The 18,043-nt window shown below is 59.2% G+C and overlaps 2 protein-coding genes across 4 annotated transcripts; one reads left to right on the top strand and one right to left on the bottom strand.

The window, feature by feature from the left end:
- Positions 1-323: 323 nt before the first annotated feature.
- Positions 324-13,123, top strand: NUDT8 (nudix hydrolase 8). 3 transcript variants are annotated; one of them, XM_039538077.1, is made up of 5 exons: positions 324-466; positions 5,092-5,360; positions 6,103-6,235; positions 7,254-7,331; positions 11,552-13,123. In XM_039538077.1, exons 1-5 carry the CDS (start codon positions 335-337, stop codon positions 11,771-11,773), a joined length of 834 nt encoding a protein of 277 aa, XP_039394011.1. In that variant the 5' UTR covers positions 324-334; the 3' UTR covers positions 11,774-13,123. The 3 variants fall into 3 exon arrangements, with proteins under 3 accessions (XP_039394011.1, XP_039394012.1, XP_039394014.1); XM_039538080.1 differs by lacking the exon at positions 324-466 and adding an exon at positions 475-599; XM_039538078.1 differs by lacking the exon at positions 7,254-7,331.
- Positions 13,015-17,623, bottom strand: NDUFV1 (NADH:ubiquinone oxidoreductase core subunit V1). Its single transcript, XM_039538076.1, has 10 exons — positions 17,453-17,623; positions 16,658-16,740; positions 16,237-16,407; positions 15,642-15,825; positions 15,218-15,407; positions 14,796-15,008; positions 14,267-14,433; positions 14,088-14,169; positions 13,632-13,777; positions 13,015-13,408 (listed from the first exon to the last, which is right to left on the bottom strand). Exons 1-10 carry the CDS (start codon positions 17,525-17,527, stop codon positions 13,325-13,327), a joined length of 1,395 nt encoding a protein of 464 aa, XP_039394010.1. The 5' UTR covers positions 17,528-17,623; the 3' UTR covers positions 13,015-13,324.
- Positions 17,624-18,043: the final 420 nt, after the last annotated feature.

Here is an 18,043-nt window from a genome sequence, read left to right as displayed (position 1 = left end):
GATTCCCAGAGGCCAGGCAGCAGGGCTGGGGGTGAGGAGCACTGGGAGGGGCTGTGGGGAGGGGGTGGGATTCCCAGAGGCCAGGCAGCAGGGCTGGGGGGGGTCTCTGGAAAGGGGAGGGCTCTGAATGGTCAGGTGCTTAAGGGGAGGGTCACTGCCCCCAGACCCTCTGCCTCAGCGCTGCCCAAGCTCCCTCCCCACGTGCCCGCCAGGCGGCAGCTGGCTCCAAGCTCAGCTCAACAGCGGAGAGGGTGGAGCCAACAAGGGGGCGTGTCTGCACCGCCCCTCGCCCTCCCGTAATCTGATTGGCTGTTAGCGTCGGGAGGCGGGGCTTATGCCGCCATGTTGTTCCGGGGCGGAAGGCGCCGGGGGCGGTCCGTTAACGGGAGGCGAGGCTGGCTCAGGGGCCATCTTTGTTGAGGGCAAGGCGAGCGGTTTGACCCCGCGGTGTCCGAGGCGCTGCCCGGTGAGACTCGGCCCTGCGGTACCGGCGGGCGGACGGGGGCCTGGTGCCGGCCCGAGCGCGGCCAGGGGTGCCCCAGAGCACGTGGGCCCGGACGCTGCCGCGCGAGCCCCTGGGAGTTGGAGCCGGGGTGGAGGTGTGGGGGGTGCAGGGGTGGGGATACAGATATGATGGGGCGTGCAGGGGACGGGGATGCATGGGGTGCAGGTGGGGGGTGCAGGTGGAGGGGGTGCATGGGATGCAGGTGGAGGGTGCATGGGGTTGGAGGGTGCATGGGGTGGGAGGGTGCAGGGGGTGGGGATGCAGATGGAGGGGGTGCATGGGGTGGGAGGGTGCAGGGGATGGGGACGCAGGTGGAGGGGGTGCATGGGGTGGGGATGCAGGTGGAGGGGGTGCATGGGGTTGGAGGGTGCATGGGGTTGGAGGGTGCAGAGGATGGGGACGCAGGTGGAGGGGGTGCATGGGGTTGGAGGGTGCATGGGATGCAGGTGGAGGGGGTGCAGGTGGAGGGGGTCCATGGGGTGGGATGCAGGGGGTGGGGATGCAGTGGAGGGGGTGCATGGGCTGTATACACTCTTGCCTTGGCTCCCTCCAACAGAACGGGAAAGGTCGGAGCCTGGTCCTGCCCCTGTCCTGCAGGGTGTGGGGAATTCCCTATGTACCTTCTGCAAACCCATCCCGGGACTCCCAGCTGCAGAAGCCTGTCGGCTCCTGTTGGTGAGGAGCTGCCCTGCCTGGGCCTTTGTTCCTTGGCCAGGGTGGCTGGAGCGTCGCCGCTGCACCTGGGCTCGGTGCGCACCGTGACTCCAACTCCAAATATTTCAGCACGAGCGAAAGGTGGAAAAACCACTCTGCCCAATTCATGGCTATTGTGAGAAAGTTTGCGAAGGTGGCGAATTGAGACAGAGCTGCAGAAATTGCAAAGAACAAGTGAGTGGGCCGACCGAGATCTCAGGTGGGAACCTTTTTGCTGAATGCAGTGGAAAGAAAGGAAACGCCCAGAACGGACTGACTTTGGCTAAACATCTGAGAGTGTTAGGGTATGACTACACTTGAGAGTTGCAGGGCTGGTGGAGGCTTTCCAGCGCTGCAATTAGTAACTGTCCACACCTGCAGGGCACATCCAGTGCTGCAACTCCCTGGCTGCAGCGCTGGCTGTACACCTGGGTCTGCTTGGGGTATAACGATTGCAGCGCTAGTGCTGCAGCGCTGCTCGTAAAGTGTGGCCACACACCAGCGCTGTTATTGGCCTCCAGGGTATTAGGAGATATCCCAGAATGCTTTTAAGTAAATTACTCTCTTTGTTTTGTTATGAGGCCTCTCTTTGTTTTGTTGTGAACTCGGGGCTCCGGGAGCTGCTTATCTAAAAAACAAACACAGCTCCTGTTTGCTGTGATCAATCTGTAACTGACTGTGAACAATCAATTGAGATAACCCACTACCTTGCTGTGAATGAGGCAGGCAGGGGGATGAGTGTTTGCTTGAGGAGAGAAACAGCGGGGGCAGGGGGGGGGGGAAAGGGAGTCCATTGGAGCAGCTGCTTATCTGGTCTGCAGGCTGTTTGCAGTTAAGAGTAAATGAGGGGTTGGGGAAATTTTCAGATTTTGCAAGGCAGGGAGCTGATACACAGTGTCGGCTCCAAAAATCCCCCCTCCTCTCTCTCTCCCCTGCTCCCTGTCACACTCCACCCCACCCCCCTCTTTTGAAAAGCACGTTGCTGCCACTTGAACGCTGGGATAGCTGCCCATAATGCATCACTCCCAACAGTGCTGCAAATGTGGCCACACTGCAGCGCTGGTAGCTGTGAGTGTGGCCACACACCAGCGCTTTCCCTACACAGCTGTACGAAGACAGCTGTAACTCCCAGCGCTGCACACCTGCAAGTGTAGCCATACCCTTAGACTCAGACTCTGAGGATGAAGGTTCTGATATGGCTGCATTGCCAAGTACATCAGAAGGAAGCTGGATCCAGGTCAGCCAAAGACAAAGAGCAGGAAGTATTATGTTGTTTTCAATCATAAATGGTTTTGTAACAAAAACAACTCCAAAGCTGAAACAAAAGAGAGACTGGAAAATTGCTAATTTTTTTTATAGCTCTAATATTCCCTTTTCTGTTATTGAGCACCCAACTTTTCAAGCAATGAGCAGCTGCCTATGGCCAGGCAACCAAGACCCAGTCAAAAGCAGGTAGCAGGTAAACAGTGAAATGCAGTTAGTGATGGCTTGAGGGGTGGAAGCATGATTACGTGGAAAAGCAGTTACGTTATGGCTGGTGTGCAAACAGGGAAGACTGTGCTTCATGCATCAGTGGTTGATACTGGATGGAATGAGAAGACTGGACAGGACTATGCTACACTGGCAAGAGAAGCCAAGGCATTAGCAAATGAACTGTACGGTTGCATTGTGAAGAGCTACATGACAGAAAACAAGAGAAAGATGCAAAGTCTGACGAGTGATTTGGAAGAAGATGATGGCACTTGGGTAATGTATATATGTGCATCATATTGACTCCATCTACTTGGACAAGAACGTACACCAAGTGCTTTGATGAAACGTTGTAGATTGATAGAAGTACTTTGGCAATCGCGTGCAGCCTGGAGCTTGGCTAAAAGAATGCCAAATCCCCAGTGACATGATGGAACAATCAAATAACATGCCTGGAAACGTATGTTAAAGTTGGCCATATTATCTCAGGATGATTTAGTTGGGGATTGGTCCTGCTTTGAGCAAGGGGTTGGATTAGATGACCTCCTGAGGTCCCTTCCAACCCTGGTATTCTATGATACTAGGATTGTGAGAAATCGTGAGGCAGAATTTGAAGATAGAGCAATCAGTATAATTAATACTCAAGGAATTTACCAAGAAGCAAAGAACTTGATCACTCAGTTGAAACCAGTTGCTGTGGCACTTGACTCACTCCAAAGGGACACACCTCAACAGTTGCTGTTACAGATGAAGTGTGGTTGGATCTGCAGATAAATGAAGATCTTGCACCACATAAAGCAAAAGTACAAAAGAGAGGTCATGAGGCAATTACTCCTGTACACATGTTGATCAGCCTCCTTCATCCAAAATACGCAGGAAAGAAATCATCAGCTGAACAAGAATATATTGCAAGGCAGTGGGTGCTCGGCAAAAATCCGGATGTTGTGCCATATTTACTTGCCTTTAAAGCAGAAGAATCTCTGGATTCAAAAATCTACGTTTTCATCCACTATGAAGAAAAAGGATGGAAAAATCTGAAGGCTGCTGATAGTCCATCTAACTTCATAGAACTGGTGGTGCAATTGCATCAGTGCCCAGAAAGTGCAGCAAGCATAGAATGAATTTGAAACTTTGGATACATCCATTCATAATTGAGGAATAGGCTCGGTCTATCTGCTGCATCAAAGTTGGTCTCCTGCTGCAGAATGCTGCATGGCCAAATGGACCCAGACCGGCAGCCTTCAACTCTGCATGCTTCTGATTGCATAATGTGTCAAGCTAGCACCTCTGCATTACTGTCGCTTTCATATCATCAAGTGTTTTTGATTATTTGTATAATATTCAAAACCGAAATGAGTCATGACCTGTATGATTTCCTTGAGGAAAATACCAAACCAAATCGGACACAGGCATTCCGACGTTCCTAATTACAGACATTCGTATTCTGCCCCGTGCAGTTTTACTTTTTATTTGTACAACCCTAAATTAATCACTGAATCTACTGCCTTATGGAACCACAATTTGAATATGTAAATAAACCATGTATAAAGTGGTATGCATTACTGAAACGGTGTTTAAAATGCCTTAAATTGGGACTAACTAGTTTTTCTCAGGGAGATAAAAACCATGATTTTACCTGGTAAAAAAACCCACCTCTGATAAATACCATGCTATCCCTGGTGTGCAGCGGGGGTGGAGGAAGGGATGGGTGAGTGTACATAGCAGTGATGGGGGGATGAGGTGCAGAGATGGGTGAGTGAGAGTGCATGGGGTTGAATGGGGGGAGGGATAGGAGGGGTGGGTGTTCGTAAGGGTGGCATAGTGTGGCGGTGGGACGGATGGGGATCATGGTGGTGGTTGTAGCAGTGGGGGGTGGCATGGCAGTGGGTGAGTGGAGGCATGGGGGGATGTGGGTGGAGGTGCATGGTAGTGGAGGGGATGGGTGAGCGGGCATGGTAGTAGATGGGTTCTGCTAGGGCTGCTGTGAGGGGAATCCAAGCCTTTGTGCTCAGGATCCCTGGGGTATTTCAAACACCCGGAGCCTGAACAGAGTCCAGCTACTGCCCCAATCTCAGGGTCCCCAGACACACACTCAGAGCAGACCTGCTATCTGGCACCCCCTTGTCCAGCCATCTACCCCCTCTAGGCTCCCCAGTACTTGAACTCATCTGCCACAGATCCACAGGATCGGGGCTAGGCCCCAGTTTTTAAACAGTGCCTGGAACCCTTCAGTGCATCAGACGTCCAAGGGGTCCCACTCTTCCTTCAGGGCAGGCCACCCGGCCTCACTGCCTCCGAGATGGAGCCTCTGGTCTCCAGCCCCCTTGCTCCACCCAGTGAGCTCTGCCCTGCGAGCTGATATGCCCATGATTCGGTGATGGGCAGAGGGCCTCAGTTGTGCTGTCCTCTCGCTCTCTCTGCAGGGTGTGATGTTCCCTGCCCTGTACCATCTCCGCCTGGGCGCCCGCCCAACACCCGGTGCCACGAGGGCAGCTGGCTCTGCACGGGGGTACCTGTCCCAGGAGAACGAGCAGCGGTGCCGAGGGCTGCTGGAGGCCTCCACCAGACGTTACCGGCAGGAGGCAGTGGCAGCGGCTGTGCTGGTGACGCTGTGTTCTGTGGGCGGGTACCCTGCGCTGCTGTACACGCTGCGCTCCAGCACGCTGACGGGCCAGCACAAGGGAGATGTCAGGTACCCCGGCCCTCGACTCACCGAGTGCCCTGCAGCCCTGCTCCCCACGCCCTACCTCCACTGCATGCACAGCTCTGCCAGTGCCCCTCAATTCCAGCCTGCACCCCCTGCTATCCCAGCCCTGCCTCCCCCCCCCCCCTGAGCTCTGCCGGTGCCCCTCAATCCCGACCCACAGCCCCTGCTAGCCCAGCCCTGGGCTCCCGCCAGAGTTCTGCCGGTGCCCCTCAATCCCGACCCACAGCCCCTGCTAGCCCAGCCCTGGGCTCCCGCCAGAGTTCTGCCGGTGCCCCTCAATCCTGACCCACAGCCCCTGCTATACCAGACCTGGGCTATCCCCACCCCTCCCACAGCTCTGCCAGTGCCCCTCAATTCCAGCCTGCACCCCCTGCTATCCCAGCCCTGCCCCCTCCACCCGAGCTCTGCCGGTGCCCCTCAATCCCGACCCACAGCCCCATTATCTCAGCCCAGGGCTCCCCAGCCCTACTGGTGTCACTCAATCCCACCTCACAGTCCCCTACTAATCCAGCCCAGGGCTCTCCTCACACACAGCTCTGCCGGTGCCCCCCTGTTGTTTCAATAGTTAACGGAAGCTCTTCTCTGCAGTCCTGTGATCAGTCTGTGCCCCTTTCGCCATCCCTGAGCATCCGGTGCCAGGGTGGAAGATTCCCCTCCTGCCTGCCACGGCGCCTGGGGCAATGGATCCTGCCTCCCCTCTGAGGAGACTCTGGCTTTCTTGTTGCAGTTTCCCAGGCGGCAAGTGCGACAGCACCGACCAGGATGTGATCGCCACAGCGCTGAGGGAGACGCAGGAAGAGCTGGGCCTGCACCTGGGGGCTGAGAGCGTCTGGGGGGTCATGAGACCCCTACCCACCAGGGTAACACCACTCCGCGCCCCTAGCAGTGTTAGGGAATCACTGAGGCAGGGCAGTGTGAGGGAAGGGGTGGGGTCTCTGGGGCAGGATCCTGTGAGGGGAGGGGGGATCACTTTGGGGCAGGGTGGGTATCTCTGGGGTGGGATCATGTGGGAGGAGCAGCGTGAAGGGTGGGGTGTTGCTCTGGAGCAGGGTCCCATGGGGGGCAGCCATGTGAGTTGGGGTCCCCTTGAGGCTGGGGTCTGCTGGGCGTGGCAATGGGAGGGGAGGTGCTATGAGGCAGGAGGGTCCTGTTGGGAGGGGGGCTCTTTGGTGGGTGTACTGCACGACAGGGAAGGGTCCTATGGGTGGGTGCACTGTAAGGTGGGGATGTCCCATTGGCAGTGTTGCTGAGGTGGGGTGTGTCCCGGGGCGGTGTGAGGTAGAGGGCCATAGGCAGGTCTCAGAGGAGAGAGGCTACTGTGAGATGAAGGGGGGTGCCTCTGAGAAGGGGGAGATGCTGAGGTTGAAGGCCTTGGGGGGATCTCTCTGAGGCAGGGTGAGTCCTGTGGTGTTGGGGTGGTGAGGCAGAGAGGCTATCGGAGGGGTCCCTCTCTGAGGAGGGGAGATTCGGGGGGGCAGCTGTGAGGCAGAGGGTCTATGGGGGGTCTCTCTGAGGAGCAGAGAATTCGGGAGGGCAGTGCTGTCAGGAGGAAGGTCCATGGGGAGGCCTCTCTGAGGAGGGGACATCCGGGGGCGGGGGGAGTGCTGTCAGGAGGAAGGTCCATGGGGAGGTCTCTCTGAGGAGGGGAGATTGGGGCGGGGAGTGCTGTGAGGCGGAGGGTCTATGGGGGTCTCTGAGGAGGGGATATTTGGGGGTGGGGGGGCAGTGTTGTGAGGCTGAGGGGTCTCTTAGGGAGGATTCCGGGGGGGGGGTGCTGGAAGGTGGAGGTGGATCCCGTGGGCAAAGGTGGGTCCCAGAGGGGGGGAGGTTCCTAGGGAAGCCAGTGTCAGTGGGGGTCTCACTCTGGTTTCCTTCTAGAGGGCACTGACTGTTGCTCCTGTCCTGGCACATCTGGGCCCCTTGGAGTGTGTGTGTCTGAGCCCCAACCCACAGGAGGTGAGCCCCACGCAGACCCCACCCTGCCATGGCTGTGTCGCTTGCGGCTGCTCTTAGCACGTGCAGGGCCCTCACCATCCTTCAGGTCCCTGGCCGGAGGGCGGCGCCCCAGCCTGGTTAGTGTGCTGGCCTCCTGCAGGGAGGGGGATCAGCAGAGCCCCTGGCCCATGGGCAGCTGGGGCCAGTGTCACCGTGCACCTGGCTGCCTTCATCAGGCTCACCTGGCGCGGAGTGACTCATGGTCTGGCCAGACTGGACCTTCCCCATCATCCTGGCTGAGTTCCTGAGAGCCCCGATCCAGCAACCTGAGACCAGCCCAGTGCCCCTTGCTTGGGGACCCCTGCCCAGCAGCTCCCCTCCTGCAGCAACTGGAGCCCCCCACCTAGCAACCCACTCGGGCAGCAGTGTCCTGGCTGGGGGAGAGCCCATCTCCTGCAAAGAGACCTTGAGGCCTGCTGGTCTACACTTAAATGTTAGGGTGAGCTGGCTACAGCTCTCAGGGGTGTGAAGAATTCCCCTCCTGCCCCGAGCGCTACAGCTGCACCAGCCTGGCCCCTGGAGCGGACAGGGCTAGGTCGACAGAAGAACACTTCAGAGGACCTAGCAGCCGCTGCTCAGAGAGGTGCAGTTCCTGCAGCGATGGAAAAATCCCTTCCATCCTTGTAGGAAGTGTCTCCGCTGCAGTAGCGTAGCTGCAGCGCCCTAGCTGTTAGCACCCTTAGCGTAGACATGGCCCGAAACTTCATTGAAGAATGATGGGGAATCCGCCCTGCCCTGGGCACCTTGTACCAAGCATTATTTTCCCTCCCTGTTAGCCTTGTGCCTCATTTCCAGTCTGACCCCAGCCCTGGGGCCTCACTTTGCCTGTGTCTGAGTCAGAAATGCTCTCCCTTGGAGATCCTTCTAGATCAGAGCAAGTCGCCTCTTCATCTTCTGTGACTGTGGGACATTTTTGTAATATGTTTATGAATGCTATGCGTGCCTCAATTCCTCGCCCCGGGACTTTGCAGTGCTACCCTGTGGTGGAAAGTGTTAAATGGGAAATTGCATTGAGAAGGTGTGTTTCCATAGGTCCCACGGGAATTGGTCCTTGGCCCTATGCTATTTAACATTTTTGTCAATGACCTGGAAGAAAAAAACAGAATCATCACTGATAGTTTGAGGATGACACAAAAATCAGGGAGTGGTAAATAATGAAGAGGACAGGAGCACAGATACCGAGTGATCTGGAACCCTTGGGAACGTGGGTGCAAGCAATCAATATGTTTTAATTACAGGTAAATGTATACATCTAGGGCAGTGGTTCCCAACCTTTTTGTCTGGTGGGAGCCAAACGAAGGACCGTGGCGGTGGTTGACCAGCCGCCGAAATGCTGCTGAAATTCGGCGGCGATGCCTCTCGATGATGTCACTTGTCGGCAGCAAGCGGTGTCATCGAGAGGCGTCGTTGCCGAATTTCGGCGGCATTTCGGCGGATGCTCAACCACCGGCCAGGATGCGGGCGCATTTAGGTGCCCCCGTGGGCGCCATGGCGCCTGCGGGCACTGAGTTGGGGACCCCGATCTAGGGACAAAAAAAGTAGGTTGTGTTTACAGGATGGGAGACTGTATCCTCAGCAGCAGTGACTCTGGAAAATATTTTGGAGGTGAACATGAGCTCCCCGTGTGATGCTGTGGCCAAAAGAGCTAATGTGATCCTGCCTAATCTTGAGTAGGACAAGGGAGGTTATTTTACCCCTCTAGTTGCCTCTGGTGTGACCACTGCTGGGTCCAGTTCTGGAGCCCACAGTTCAAGTAAGATTTGGATAAGTTGGAGAAGGTTCAGGGAAGATCGATGAAAATGATTACCTGCCCTATAGTGATAAATAAATCAAGCACCTTGAGTCTATCTTAAAGAGAAGATTAAGGGGCAGCTCGCTCGGAGTCCATCACAATGTACACGGGGAACAAATATTTAACAATGGCCTCTTCAGTCTAGCAGAGAAGGTCTCTACCAGGATCCAGTGGCTGGAAGTTGAAGTTAGACAAATTCAGACTGGAGATAAGGTGTAAATGTTTAACAGTGAGCGTAATTAACCATTGGAACAATTTACCAAGGGTCCTGGTGGATTCTCCACCCCTGGCAATGTTTAAATCAAGACTGGATGTTTTGCTAAAAGCTCTGCTCTAGGGATTGTTTTGGGGCAGTTCCCTGGCCTGGGTTAGACAGGAGGTCACATGAGATGATGGCAATGGGCCTCTCTGGCTTTGAAATCTATGAAAGAAGAGTTAAGTTTGCGTGTGGGGCAGCAGAGGAGACATGAAGTGGGGGTGGCGTTTTGCTGTGTGGGGCGCAAGGCACTGGCTAGAACCTGCTGAAACCGAGCCATATCAATGCCTAAGCCAAAAAATAATAGGAAGCCCCAGTGATGAGAACATGCCCACGAAGCAACCAACAGGCAGGTGGAAGGAGGTTTCCCCCACCTCACGGTAGGGACCCAGAGCCAAGACCAGCTCGAGAACCAAGGACAGAGAGGCTGGGAGGGGACAGGAGGGGGTGTTTGAGAGACACCACATGCTCACCTGAGACTGAGAACAGGACAGAGCCTGAAATGGAGGCCAAGCAGCTTGGCTGGTTGATGGCACTGGCTTGGCCAGGTGGATGGTGTCTTAACCTTTATTTCTCTCTGCTGCCCTAAGAACCTCCCCAGACTGGTTACAGGTGATTAATAAACCCTGCTCTGTGTGGAAAAAGGCTGCCTGGTGTCACTGCAAACACTGGCTGGGGTGTATTAGTCCCTGAAGAGTGTGAAAGTCTCTGAGCAGGGATCTGGCTCAGTGGGATGTGCTGGGCAGAGCTCATGGGATGGAGCAGGAGGGATGGAGCCCAGTGGCTCCCTCTCCGAGGCAGTGAGGCTGCATGGCCTGCCTAGGAGGAAGAGTGGGACCCCTGGGGGGGCTGCCACACTGAAGGGCTCCTGTAAGGGACTCTCAAAGGTGGGGTGCAGCACCAATCCCATGGATCCGTGACACCTTCTCCTGGACAGAGCCATGAGGTGGAGTTTGCTGTGCAGGGCCAATCTCAGCACTGGATGCAGTAACCAGTAGTGGTCTCTTCCCCACCCACATGCATACAGCTGCTCCTACTCACTATCTCCACTTGTACACCAAGGACTGCACTCACCCCTCAGCCACCAGGACTCCTGGGGGCTAATCAGGGTCCCAGTTTGCCAAGGACAGGCCCTACCCTTCAGCATGACCTGCAGGCTCCATTCCCAGCCACAGGAGCTGGCACTGAGCAGGATGGAAGGGGCCAGGTGTACCCAGGGTCCTGGTCTGATGTGTCCCTGCCACCTTTGGGGATGTCTACACTGCGTTTTAAAACGTGCAGCAGGTAGTGAGCTCAGCTCTGCAGCCCTGGGCTTGTGCTGTAGCTCTGAAAACAGCCGTGTCGGCATGCGGGTTCGAGGCCTGAAGCCGGAGCAGGAGGATGGCTCTGAAGCTCCAGCCCAAGCCACAACATCTACACGGCTCTTAGCACTGTAGGGGGAGCCCAAGTCTGGGCCCAGGCTCTGAGGCTCACTACCACGAGGTTTTAAGAGTGTAGAGGTCCCCTTTGTGCCACCTGCCTGGTGTGCCAGCAGCCATCCCCTCATAAAGCTGCTGAACAGCAGGGGCTGAGCACAGCTCCCGGAGGCCACCCTGTAGAGGCCTCCATCAGCTCCCCATTGACAAGTCACCTGCTGAGCTGGCTGGTCTTTAATCCTTTGCTGGGTGCTGCGTCCCCCTGCTCCCTCCATCACCCTTGTCTGGAGCACAGCTCAGTGTGCAGCAGCAGCACTACTCCAGGGGGAATGGCCCAGTGGGGAGCTCCCAGGGGGCCAGGGGATGAGCCAAGTCCAGCCAGCAGCTCCTGGGGGGTGGGGGGGAGAAACAGGCTGACAAGATGCTGTCCTGCTGCAGCAGTATCTGTACTCAAGAATACTCTCCTCTAGCAGGGAGGGTGGGGTGGACATGGGGCCAGGGAGGCTTGTCAAGGAGGGAGCAGCCGTGGTCCCAGCTGTTCCTCCCCTGGGCCCCTACTCTACTCTAGGGGGTACCGCGTGCTGGGGGCGCAGGGCACTCGGGTGTGCAGCTTTCCTAGCCCAGCCCAGCCATGGGCCGAGGGCCAGGCGCTGGGGTAAGGGGACCCTGCCGGGCAGGGCAACACCAACATGCCCTTTCTGTCTCTCTTCACCCCCAGGTTGAGGATGTTTTCACCATCCCCCTGTCTCACCTGCTGCAGGCCCAGAACCAGGGTTACACCCACTTCCGCCACCAGGGCCGCTACAGCTACACGCTGCCCGTCTTCCTCAACGGCCGCTACCGCGTGTGGGGGCTGACGGCCATCATCACGGACCTCACGCTGGAGCTGCTGGCGCCCAGCGCCTACCGCCGGAGAACACGCCCACCCAGCCCCCGCTGAGTCCCCAGCCCACCTGCGCCATGGCCTGCCCCGGCCCTGTGGCATGGACAGAGCCAGCTGGCCGGGCTGGGTGAGGTCTCCCCAGAGGCAGAGAGAGCCAGCGGGGCAGCCTGGGCGAGTGTCCCCCCACCTCACGGGCAGGAAGAATAAGGGGGGCAGGCTGGGTGTGCCCCTCCCAGAGGCATGGGACAGAACTGAGGGGGTGACCCCAGGAGGGAATCCCCAACCCGTGGTAACGCTGGGGGGAGTTCCTTGGTGTCGGGAGGGGGGGATGCTGACGAGACCTGCGTGAGCCGTGATGCTGGCACCTGCTGTATTTCACGTGGGGCCTACACATAAACAAACCTCCCTGAGCTCAGTGTGCATCTCAGTGCTGGGGCAGGGGGGGCGCCCAGGGGCAGGTGCTGCCCCCTGCTGGGTCTCAGGAGACACCAACAGGAACTCATGAACAGCCCCCTTCACCCCACCCCTGCCAGCAATGGGGGCTGGTGCCAGCAGCAAAGACTGGGGGAACCCCTGGTGCCCCAGCCTGGCCCCCCTCCCACCCACATGTGGGCCCCAGCCAGGCCCTCTGGGGCCAGTCCTTACCTCTCCCACCAGACACTGTGGGTGCCCCACCCACACCCACCGCATGCACTCCCCCACACCCACTGCCCCCGCTCTTCCCCCCCGACACACATGCTCGCAGTGCTGCTCCCCAACCACACACCCTGCCCTCCCCCAGCACTGCAACCTGTTCACTAGGGTCCGGTTTGGATGAAATGAGGTCCAATCTGACCACCACCTGCTGCCCTTGGGGTTGGCACAGCAGCAGCCGCCTGCCAGTCGCTGCTGCACTGCGTGTGCTGCAGAGTGAGTGTGCCGATGAGTCGCAGCACCTCGCTGCTGCACAGCTAGGCAGGAGCGGGACACGGCCGCTGCCACACCGAGCTCCCAGGCAGGAGGCAGCGTAGACAGATCACAGACACGGTCTGGGGACAGGAAGCCCCCAGGACAAGGAGGCAGCAGCAGCAGCGCTGGCTCAGGCTTGGGGAAGTGTCGGTTTGGGCTTTCAAATGAGACCCAAGCAGAGCTCAGCTGGTACCAGATCACCCCCAAGAACAGCCAGACCGCCACAGCTGTAGGGGAACCCAACCTGCCGCTCTCCTGGCAGGGAGGGGGCGGCCGCGTGAGGGATGGCAGCTTGTGGCTCAGCACCCAGCTGTTCCCTGGCGTTACACAGATGCACGTTCACACAGGTAGGAGATACCAGCTGCCACCACAGCACGTTTATTGGGGAGCTCACCCAGCGGGGGAGGGTGAGGAGACAGTACAGCCAGGGGGGTCTCCCCCTCATGCAAGAGAAACCCCAATATACACACAGGTAAGTCACCCGCCCCGCACACGCCAGAGAAACCTATCAACACCCAGCGGCACCAAGGGCTGCTCCCATCGGATCCCAGCCAATGTGTCAAGTTCTCAGTCCCCTCCCACACATCATCATGGGGGAGGGGCACTGACCACGCATGGAGAGGTGGGATCCGGCCCCCTCCATCACCCGGCACCCAGCCCTCACGCGGATGCTTGCTGAGCCTGGGTCTCCTCGTGACGCCGCATCCGCTGCTCCAGCTCTGGGCGGAAGTGACGGATCAGCCCCTGCAAGCAAGGAATGAGTGTGCAGGGCTGGCAAGGTAGTGCCCCACCCCCATCCTGCATCTGCCACCCACCCCTCAACACACACAGAGCCGCCCCCCCGAAGTATCCCCAACAGCAGGAGGCCCCACAGCCCTTCTGCCCGGCTAGTTTATGAGCACACCCACCATCTACCCACACACCCCTCCCCTCTGCCAGCCCCCCCCGGTGCCCAGCCGCCCGCTACCTGCACAGGCCAGGCGGCCCCGTCGCCCAGGGCGCAGATGGTATGACCCTCAATCTGCTTGCTGATCTCCCAGAGCGCGTCGATCTCGGCTGCCTGTGCGTTGCCTTGCACGAACCGCCACATCACCTTGTTCATCCAATCCACACCTGGGGGGGGGGGGGGTGCCACAGCCAATCACAGCCCGCACACCAGGGGGAGAGGCTGCATCCACAGAGCTGCCCTTCCCCAATCCCACCCACAGGCCCTGAGAGCTGGGCATCATCCCCCCACACCATGGATCAAGCCAGTCCAGCATCCTCACCCCCAATTCCACACATGGTCCCAGCTAGTTGGACATCCTCCCTCCCCGATCCTACCCCCAGTGACCCCAGCATCCTCCTCCCCCACCAATGGGCAGTCTGGTGTATCTCCCCCCGCCGCACCCAGATCAGCAGCAGCCCAGCTCCCAGCACTCACCCTCCCTGCAGGGGGTGCACTGCCCACAGCTTTCGTGCTTGTAGAACTCAATGAGGCGGGCGATGGCTCGGACAATGTCTGTCTGGGGGAGGAGGAGAGGGTGAGTGCCATGCTGTAGGAGCCAGGCCGGCTGACGGTGGGGGGCATGCCACAGGGTCCGGGCAGGCCAGGGGCCTTACCGATTTGTCCATGACGATGACAGCAGCTGTGCCGAGCCCGGTCTGCGCCTGTACCAGCCCATCAAAGTCCATGGGCACCGTCTCACACACCGACTTGGGGATGAGGGGGGTGGAGGAGCCTCCTGGGATCACCGCCAAGAGGTTGTCCCAGCCCCCGCACACGCCTCCTGCACAGAGGGGGCAGGGTTAGGCCTAGGCACTCCCCCTCCCCATAGCAAACCAGATCCATGATGCCCAGTGCTGTCCCCATCCCCGCAAGCCTCCTCCTAGTGCGACCTGCTACTCCAGGCTCTGGGTGGAAGTGACGGATCAGCCCCTCTGCACAGGCCACAAGCAGGGTTAGCTGGCCAGCACCTGTCCCCCCAGCCTTACTTTTGTAGGGTGAGCCACCCCCAGCCACAACAGCTGGAGCTAGACCTGTGGGGCAGCCGTGAGACGAAGTGGCCTACGAAGCGAAGCGGGGGAGGAGGGGGGGGTCCAGCCCTGCTGCTCACCCAGCAGTCGGGAGGGCCGGGGTTTCGCATCTCACCCGCATGTTTCTCGATCAGCTCCTTGAGCGGCACCGACATCTCCTCCTCCACGGTGCAGGGTGTGTTCACGTGCCCGGAGATGTTGAAGAGCTTGGTGCCTGAGTTGCGTTCGCGCCCAAAGCTGGCAAACCAGGCTCCCCCGCGCCGGCAGATGGTGGGCGCCACAGCTACTGTCTCCACGTTGGCCACGGTGGTGGGGCAGCCGAACACGCCTGGGAAGGAGAGGGCAGTGACGTGGACACAAACGGCTGGGGGTCCTGGTGCCCCCAAAATAGTGAGCCCCCCACCCCACAAGCTGCAGGGCAGGGGGACCCAGCTAGAACACCCCACAATCCCTCAGTCCCCTAAAGAGGGCAAGCGAACCCCTACTAAGGCCCCCACCATCTCCCCCGCGACAGCACAGTTCCCCAGTGGGTCATACCAACGTCTGCCGGGAAGGGCGGTTTGAGGCGTGGCTTGCCCTGCTTGCCCTCGATGGATTCGATCAGCGCTGTCTCCTCCCCACAGATGTAGGCCCCGGCACCCCTCACCACAAACACGTCGAAGTCGTAGCCTGAGCCGCAGGCGTCCTTGCCCAGCAGACCGGCCTCATAGGCCTCGCGGATTGCCACCTGCAGGGAGACAGGTCAGCACAGCTGCTCCCCCAGCCCTGCCGCTCCACACCCACCTAGCCTGGCTCCCTGCCCTGCCCTCTGTGCCCTGCAGAGAGACCGGTCAGAGCAGCTTCTCCTGCCGTCACAACCCCAGCCCTGCCCTCTGTGCCACATGGGGAAATGGCAGCTGCTGCCCCCACCCCTCAGGCTCTGTGGGTCAGTGCATCTGCTCCCCCTATAGCTCCTGCTTACCTGAAGGTTGGAGGCTTCATTGTAGAACTCCCCACGGATGTAGATGTAGGCAGCCCGGGCCCCCATGGAGCGCCCTGCCACCAGGCAGCCCTCCACCAACTTGTGTGGGTCATGGCGCATGATCTCACGGTCCTTACAGGTGCCTGGCTCCCCTTCATCCGCGTTCACCACCAGGTACTTGGGCCTGGAACACAGACCCCATCAGCCCGACCGCAGCAGCCCTCCCTGTGTGAGCTACCAGCCCCTGGCAGACCCAGCTCTGCCACCTTGCTGCCGGCGAGGAAAGCCCGTTTGGCCAGCACGGCCAGCTGTCCCCACCCCAGGGAGCCAATGGGGCCCAGACACACTGCAGCTCAGCAGCCCCATGCCCTGCAATGGGACTGCCCCCAGAGCAGAGGTATTCTGGGAACACTTGTTAGTGCGGGGGCACTTGTAGCCAGGATGTCTGGGTTCTAGGCAGGCCCCCAGCACTGCCCACCCCCCAAACCCTGCCCCACAGGGATGTGTCAGACTCGGAGAAGGAGCTGTATCGCCCTGAGCCATCGTCCACCCCATGCTGTAGAGGGCCCAACAGTAGCAGCCCTGCCCCCCCCACCTGCCATCTGAAGGTTTGTTCATGAAGCTCCATTTGAGGCCTGTGGGGAAGCCAGCCCCGCCCCGACCTCGTAGGCCCGAGGTCTTGATCTCGTTCAAGATCCAGTCGACTCCCTTCAGCAGGATCTCCTTGGTTTTGTACCAGTCACCCCGGCTCAGAGCCCCCTTCAGCCTGGACAAGAGAGAAGGCAAAATAGCTGGTTACATTATGGGGATCAGCAGTACCAAGCCTAGAGCACAAACCAAGCAGATACAAGGAACAAAGAGTCCTGTGGCACCTTATAGACTAACAGACATATTGGAGCATGAGCTTTCGTGGGTGAATACCCACTTCGTCAGATACAGGCTCTTTTACCTCCGTGGAGGTCCAGGATGTCCTGGAGTGAGGAGTCACATTATAGGCTGTGCAGTTTGGACCTCACCTCCAGTCATGGCGTCCGTAGAGATTTGTGAAGATCCGGTCCTCGTCCTTCAAAGAGCCAAACTGGGTTTTCTTAGGCGCTGTCTGCAGAAGACACATTGCCAAGGTGAGCTGGTACCAGCCCCACAGCAAACAGCACCGCTCCCTCATGGGCAGACATTAACCTGGGACTATACCCCACACACACACTCCCCAGCACTACCCCAATCTAGGATGGCCCGATGTCCTGATTTTATAGGGACAGTCCTGATTTTCGGGTCTTTTTTTTATATAGGCTCCTATTACCCCCCCAGCCCCGTCCCGATTTTTCACACTTGCTGTCTGGTCACCCTACCCCAATCCTACCCAGAGCAGCCCTGGCACCCAGTGGGGGCACAGGAGGGACAATGTAATGGGGGATAGCTCAGCAGTTTGAGCATTGGCCTGCTAAACCCAGGGTTATGAGTTAAATCCCTGAGGGGGCCATTTAGGGAACTGGGGCAAAAATCTATCCGGGGATTGGTCCTGCTTTGAGCAGGGGGTTGGACTAGTTACCTCCTGAGGTCCCTTCCAACCCGATATTCTATGATTTTTCTAATGAGCGACAGTGTGGCCTAGTGGCTAGAGCACTGGCTGGGACTTGGGCGACCTGGGTTCTATTCCAGGCTCTGACGCTGCTGCTGGGGGGCAGGCTCGGGATGGGGCCCGGGCCCGGCGGGTGCAGGGGCGGGGCCGGCGTCACTCGGCTCCAGAGTCATCGCCCGGGGGGGGGCGGGGAGAGGAAGGCCCCAGGCCCCAGGCCCCGCCCCCCACTCACCGAGCCGGCGGCGGCGGCCGAGAAGCGGCGCAGGGCGGCAGCCCCGCGGGGGCTCAGCAGCTGCCGCGCGGCCATGGCGGGCGGGGGGCGCCGGGGATCGGGTCTGTCCGGGCCGCGCGCTCCGACCCGTCACCTTCACCCAGCCCGGGGGGCAGGCGGCGTCGCGCGCAAATAACGTCACGTCGCCGGGCCCCACTTCCGGCGCGTCGGGCTGGGCGTCACATCCCCGCAAGTGAGGCGCCCCCGGCGCGCGGAGCCTGCTGGGAGCCGTAGTCCGGGGGCGGGGCTGGGGGAGCCCAATGAGCCGCGCCCTGCGCATTGACTCGCGCCGGCCGCGCGCTCTCGCCTCGCCTCCGGCCGCTCATTGGCCAGGCCGCTCTGCACCCTGCAGCCCGGCGCGCGCTGGGGTTGGTTAGTCTCCGCCCGGGGACCAGGGTCGCACGGCCTCGTGGCGCCGGGGCCGCTTGACAAACTGAGCGCCCTGAGTGACAGACCGGGGGGGGGGGGGGGGGGGTTATATCAGCCAGACCCTCTTCCGGTTTGTGAAAACTCACCACAGTTTTTCACCACTGACACTTGTGTCCGTGTAGG

Source organism: Mauremys reevesii, linkage group 4 (assembly GCF_016161935.1).
Source record: "Mauremys reevesii isolate NIE-2019 linkage group 4, ASM1616193v1, whole genome shotgun sequence".
Lineage (NCBI taxonomy): Eukaryota > Metazoa > Chordata > Testudines > Geoemydidae > Mauremys > Mauremys reevesii.
This window is presented reverse-complemented; position numbering and strand designations above follow the sequence as displayed.

Coding starts and splice junctions, on each gene's coding strand:
- NUDT8 (XM_039538077.1), top strand. CDS start 335: ATGCCGCCATGTTGTTCCGGGGCGGAAGGCGCCGGGGGCGGTCCGTTA. Junction 467..5,091: donor GGTGTCCGAGGCGCTGCCCG/GTGAGACTCGGC, acceptor CTCTCTCTGCAG/GGTGTGATGTTCCCTGCCCT. Junction 7,332..11,551: donor TGAGCCCCAACCCACAGGAG/GTGAGCCCCACG, acceptor CTTCACCCCCAG/GTTGAGGATGTTTTCACCAT.
- NDUFV1 (XM_039538076.1), bottom strand. CDS start 17,527: ATGGCCGCGCGGCAGCTGCTGAGCCCCCGCGGGGCTGCCGCCCTGCGC. Junction 16,408..16,657: donor TACGGACGCCATGACTGGAG/GTGAGGTCCAAA, acceptor TCTCTTGTCCAG/GCTGAAGGGGGCTCTGAGCC. Junction 13,778..14,087: donor GTGCACCCCCTGCAGGGAGG/GTGAGTGCTGGG, acceptor CCCCCCCCCCAG/GTGTGGATTGGATGAACAAG.